Raw genomic sequence first — 6,446 nt, 5'->3', positions numbered from 1 at the left:
CGTCTTGCTTTGGTCCAGCGGTTAATAAAGATAATCAGCGGTTAAAATTGGGGAGGGTTTGGTGAAATTTAGATAAAAGACTTTCTCATGGCTCCTCAATGTGTCTAGGAGAGAAAATTTTTGAAAATTTGATAGTTTCACGACTCACTACCATCGAAGAATGATTGATACAAAAAAGAACAAAGATTTATGAAGATATATATCAACTCAATTTTTAATTTTTAATTTTTAATTTATAAGAGTAGTACTATTTTTCTACTCGAGATGAGATCAGAATCAGTAGAGTACAACAAAACTCTCTGTCAGATTCCCTCCCACTGAGTTTTGAGGATTCCCCAGAAAAAACAATTTGGACAATAATAATGCTATCATAATTTAATCATACGGTTAATTAATTAATTAATTTTCCCAAAAATAAAGATACCAAATATAATGAACTTTATTTATTTGTGCTCTCTCGCTCATAATCAAAAACACTCGAAGGAAACAAAAAAAATATAAAAATGGAATCTTTGGAACGCTTCTGCTCTGTTGCTCTGCTTGTTATCTGCCTTCTTCTACCTTCAAGCTTAGCTCAACAACAACAACATGAATCAATTAGAACAATGGAGGATTTTTCCGGATACCCAATTCACGAACCGGGTCAATTCGGTTCCATCAACCTCGCTTCTTCACTCTCCGTTGATGCTCAAGGACTGCAAAAACAGGTTCAAAGGAGTGTAATTTGAAATCTTAATCGATTATTTGTTAAGTAGATTTCTAAAGTTTTGATCTTTTTTGTTTTGTTTTGGTTTTAGATAGATGAGCTTTCTAATTTCTCTGATGCTCCTTCTCCATCAGTCACCAGAGTTCTTTATACTGATAAAGATGTCTTGGCTCGACGGTAATTTGAATATGTTGTTACTTGATTGAGTTATCTGAAAGTATAGATTTTTTGTTAATCTGAATCCTTGGTTGATTTGGTTAAGGTATGTGAAGAATTTGATGGCACTTGCTGGTCTTACTGTTAGAGAAGATGCTGTTGGTAACATATTTGGCAAATGGTTTGGCTCTATCTTTGAGTTGCTCATTGTTTCGTTAAGAAGATAAGTTTTTCTTGCTTTGTATGTTTGATTATCTGATTCATTTGATGTGTTGGTTTCATTCTTAGGGATGGTTCAGAACCATATCTTCCTACTGTAGCCACTGGTTCTCATATAGATGCTATTCCATATTCTGGCAAGTATGATGGTGTTGTTGGTGTTTTGGGTGCAGTTGAAGCTATCAATGTTTTGAAAAGGTATATCAAGAATCTTTGGATTATAGAAAGTGAAGTCTAAGATTGTGTCTCCTGATGATCTTTGTCTTTATAAGGTCGGGGTTTAAGCCGAAGAGGTCTCTGGAGATAGTCTTGTTCACATCTGAAGAACCAACCCGATTTGGGATCAGTTGTTTAGGAAGGTACTCTTATTTTGATCTTTATGAACAAATAAAAGATCGATGTTTTGTTTCTTTATTTTCTAACTGGTAAACTTTGTTGATACAGCCGCTTGCTTGCAGGAAGCAAAGAACTTGCAGAAGCACTAAAAACTACTGTTGTTGATGGCCAAAATGTTTCATTTATAGAAGCAGCTAGATCAGCTGGATACGCACAAGACGAAGATGACGACTTATCTAGTGTGTTCTTGAAGAAAGGAAGTTACTTTGCTTTTATAGAGTTGCATATCGAACAAGGACCTATACTTGAAGATGAAGGTCCGGTCAATTTCCCTTTTCTGCATCTAATAGCTTCGTCCTTTTTCTCTTTTTCATTTTATATTAATATCAGATCATATTTGACCACAGGTTTAGATATCGGTGTAGTAACCGCAATTGCTGCTCCAGCAAGTTTGAAAGTCGAATTTGAAGGCAACGGAGGTCATGCTGGTGCTGTGCTTATGCCATATAGGTGAGCTATATTATACGACTGAACTGTCTACTTAATCATTAGTACACTGATTAATGTGTAATGGTGGTTTTCTTAGAAATGATGCTGGGCTTGCGGCTGCAGAGTTGGCTCTAGCCGTGGAGAAACATGTATTAGAGTCAGAGTCAATAGATACTGTAGGAACTGTTGGTAAGTTTTGGCTCACTAGTTTATAAAGAACTTACTCTCTATGGAACTTAATCACAAGATGAATCATGGCGGCTTAAGGTATTCTGGAGCTACATCCTGGGGCTATCAACAGCATTCCAAGCAAATCCCATCTTGAAATCGGTAATTCCTTATGTTCGTTCCATCACACATACTAATAGAAAAAGTTTGGTAAATTTACATGCTTTAACTGAGCTCTTGAGGAAGTTGAGAGTAGTTCTGAGTGTTTTGGTTTTGATCGTTGAGACTAAGTTCCTGACTTACCTGTCTTGTGTTCTTTAAAAGATACAAGGGATATTGATGAAGCGAGAAGAAACACAGTAATCAAGAAAATTCAGGAATCTGCTAACACGATAGCTACAAAACGAAAAGTGAAGCTATCGGAATTCAAGATTGTAAATCAAGATCCACCAGCGCTCTCAGACAAACTAGTAGTCAAGAAAATGGCAGAGGCAGCCACAGAGCTAAACTTATCACACAAGAAGATGATAAGCCGAGCTTATCATGATTCTCTCTTCATGGCCAGGTACTACAAAAGTCCCAGTTTGGAATACAACCCTAAACGTTCAAATGGAGCATCATCAACCCTCTTAGCTTTGCAAGTTTGCGACAAACAACAACTCTTTAGTTACTCCCCTGGAGATACCTAACTCATAACGTTAGAACAATTCAAATTGAAACACTCATAGCCAGTAGATCAGATCTGTTAGATGCATTTGTCTACTTTCTACTATCAATGTTCTGGCTTAGAGTGATTCTGAACTTTGTTGCATTACTATTTCCAGGATATCTCCAATGGGTATGATATTCATCCCGTGCTACAAAGGTATATATACGAACCAGTTAGACCGTGATCTTGATCGAATCAGCATCCCCGATTAAGTTTTACTTTCTGTTGTGTGTGATATTTTGCAGGATACAGCCATAAACCTGAAGAATACTCATCTCCTGAAGACATGGCTAATGGAGTAAAGGTACTCTCCCTCACTCTGGCTAAGCTCTCTTTAGACTGATTCAAACCCTCTTTCCCATCCAGAAGCTTTGCACATTCTCTTTTCTACCTCTTCTTCTCTCTTTCTGCTCAAATATGTATCTTTGACAATGTAAAGAAAAATTCATAAATGAGGCTTCACTTATCAAGTTATATCAGTCGCACAGTATCTTTAAAAGCTAATGTAATTATCAAGTTTGGATACGATACTTCTTAACTAATAAATTTGACGTTTGGTGAAGATGACACAAGTTGTGATATGTTAGTTAGTTCTTAGATTGTGATGGGGAACTAATTTTTCTGCAGCTAATAGTATTGTGGATGGTTTTCAAAAGACACTTTTTCTTTCTTTTTGACTTGTAAATAGAAAAAATTCTTAAAGTGGAAATGTGATTGTTTGACATACCAAACTTCTCTTAATTTATAACTTTCCGTTCTTAAAACTAATCATGTATAAGTTCAGTTCATACATATAACTTGACACTTAGTGTACCAATCTTTTATCCATGCTTTCTGGATATCTGAAATTGGTTCGTAGTGACTTGTAGTGACACTGACTTGACTTGTAGTAACACCGTTATCGTAGCCAAATAGCCAATTCCTCGAAACGGCTACATAATGATTACATACCGTCAACATTGGCTTTACATTGACAATTTTACCATAGCCAATATGGTGAAATGGTTCCACACTAGTTCTAAAATGACAATGTTGTCATAGCAACTTTATAATTCTATCAATATATTTATCAAAAATAATGTTGATCTTTCTGAAATAATATGTATATTTTTCGTAAATAATCTCTTTCTGTAAGTTGTTAAATATGTAAATTTAATTAGACCATGTTGCTTGTTATACGTAAGTAAAACTATTTAACTATTTATGATAAATTTCTTAAATGTAATATAAATTGATTTAAAAAGTATTTTATTTTACATCTCCTAAAAGTAACTAAATATTAATAAGTGTATCTTTTTTTTTAAACAAGAAATAAGTGTATCTATATTAACATTTTGAAATACATTTTGTGTTTGATCCATATAGTTATGCTTATTTAAATTTTTATTTGCAATGTTAATTACTAAAAAATTACACAAAGCTCAATAAGTAAAATATGGTAAATCGACCAAATCAGTTAAATTTATTCACATAAATTAGACAATGTCTACAAATTTTCTAAAATCGCTGTAAACTCTCTACAAAATCAATAATGCTCCTATAACCAACAATATATCATAAAGATATAAACAATTTAAAAAAAAAAAACTCTCTACCATCACCCTAAAAATTTGACGGCATCAAATTTACACGCAAAAAAATCCCAAAAACAAATTTTGATATAAAAAATTCCAAATTCTCACAAACAAACACAACATACAACCTAAATTATATTAAAATAAAGTATATACCTGTAGTTTACTGCGAGTTAAAATCTAGTATTTTGATATTTTTATACTCTATTTGACAAACTCCAGGTGATAATAAGAAGGAAAAAAAATGAAATTTGTCCATAAAAATGTGTATTAATTAAAATTAATTATTATTTTCAATTAGTTTGTGTTCTTAATGATGGGTCAACTTCTTATAACTCAAAACTGATGTGTTAACATATTAGAGACACAATTTATTTTTGTTTTATATTAGTATGAACTAGGACTCAGACCCCCCGCGATGTCGCGGAGGAAGTATTTTAGAAAAAAAAGTAAATAAATTTAAAATTTAAAATTATACATTATGAATTCATTTGAATGTAATTGAATAGTTTGAATACATGAACATTAAACATAAACTGTTACTAAAAACACAACCATCAAAATGAAAACTTATAAACAAAAAATATTATGTAGAATATTTAAAGTATTATAAATATATAAGATATTTTATGAAGAATTATGGTAAAGAGCTACAATTTAAAAAATCATAATGACAAAGTGATCTTAACTAAGAATATTGAACGAATGGTTGTAATGAGTAATATATTTTTTTATTAAATAATTATAATTAAAAATGTATTTAGTAATGAGTGAAACTCTATCAAAGAAAAATTGAAATTAAATACACAACTTTCAAAAACATGATAAATAAAATTTAAATATTAAAATAGTTTTTAACGAAAATTTATGATAAATAGACGCAACTGTAAATTCTATAGTAAGTTTTATTAAATTTCTATATTGCTATAATCATTTCTAAAATTTTAGTTAGATTATAGAATAACATTGAATATTAGATATTAATATTCAAATTATTTAAATTCAACATAAAACAGAAAATTTGTTTCAATGAATTATGATTTGTTAGTTATTGATGAAGAGACAATTATATAGAAAGTTCAAAAGACATGACTATTTAAATAGATACACCTATTATAACGAAAAATTGTGATGAAAAAATATGAATAAAATATAGTGAAAAGACACAATTCTACAATGAACATATACAACTGTTTGAGTTTTTAAAAAAAAAAACAATTTTTTCTCAGAAAAATACTAAAAAGTCGCAACTATTGTTCGCATTTATTCAGATTGTTATTATTACTTTTAAATATTAAATATTAAAATATTTTTTTAACGAAAGGTTATTATAAATAGACGCAACTGTAAATTCTAAATTAAGTTGTATTAAATTTCTCTATTGCTATAATCATTTGTAAAATTTTAGTTAGATTATAGAATAACGTTGAATATTAGATATTAATATTAAATTGTTTAGATTCAACATAAAATAGAAATTTTATTTTAACAAACTTGTTGGTTATTGATGAAGAGACAAATATAAAGAGAATTCAAAGACATGACTATTTAAATAGATACACGTTAATGAATAAACCTATTAGAACGAAAGTTGTGATGAAAAAATATAAATAAAATATAGTGAAAAGACACAACTCTACAATGAACACATACAACCGTTTGAAATTTTTTTTAAAAAAAAACAAAAAAAAACAAAAAATTTACGAAAAGGTACTACGAAAAATTGCAACTGTGTGCACTTGAATATACCTAATAATCTATATAAAATTCTTTTAAATAGAAGACATCTTTATTACCATATTGAAAATGTCAAATTCAAAAACTCACTATATAATCCATCTAACTGTTGAAAAAAAAACTCTAGGTATTTTTATTAAATTTTTATATTTAAATTTAACTAAAAGTTGTAAATTAGATTCATCATTCCAAAAATATTTTGTTAAATCAATAACTGGAGAGATTTCTTTACTTTTAAAAGAATGAATACTAGAGAAAAATTTAGAAAGCAGTAAAAACTGTTGAGATTGAAAATTTCTATTATTTTGTGTTATGATAAAATATTTTTTCTTCTCCTCTTTCGTCTTTTTTT

General features: G+C 30.0%; 1 protein-coding gene across 2 annotated transcripts; it reads left to right on the top strand.

Moving 5' to 3' along the window:
• On the top strand, positions 462-3,262 carry LOC104760596 (ureidoglycolate hydrolase). 2 transcript variants are annotated; one of them, XM_010483547.2, is made up of 12 exons: positions 463-707; positions 798-883; positions 969-1,043; positions 1,151-1,279; positions 1,354-1,440; positions 1,526-1,734; positions 1,825-1,927; positions 2,004-2,095; positions 2,174-2,236; positions 2,399-2,639; positions 2,899-2,939; positions 3,029-3,262. In XM_010483547.2, the coding sequence occupies exons 1-12, from the start codon at positions 504-506 to the stop codon at positions 3,124-3,126; spliced, it is 1,428 nt and encodes a 475-aa protein (XP_010481849.1). In that variant the 5' UTR covers positions 463-503; the 3' UTR covers positions 3,127-3,262. The 2 variants fall into 2 exon arrangements, with proteins under 2 accessions (XP_010481848.1, XP_010481849.1); XM_010483546.2 differs by having other exon boundaries at positions 462-707; positions 1,526-1,927.

The sequence above is a fragment of the Camelina sativa genome, chromosome 18, assembly GCF_000633955.1.
Source record: "Camelina sativa cultivar DH55 chromosome 18, Cs, whole genome shotgun sequence".
NCBI classification, from domain to species: Eukaryota; Viridiplantae; Streptophyta; class Magnoliopsida; order Brassicales; family Brassicaceae; genus Camelina; species Camelina sativa.
This window is presented reverse-complemented; position numbering and strand designations above follow the sequence as displayed.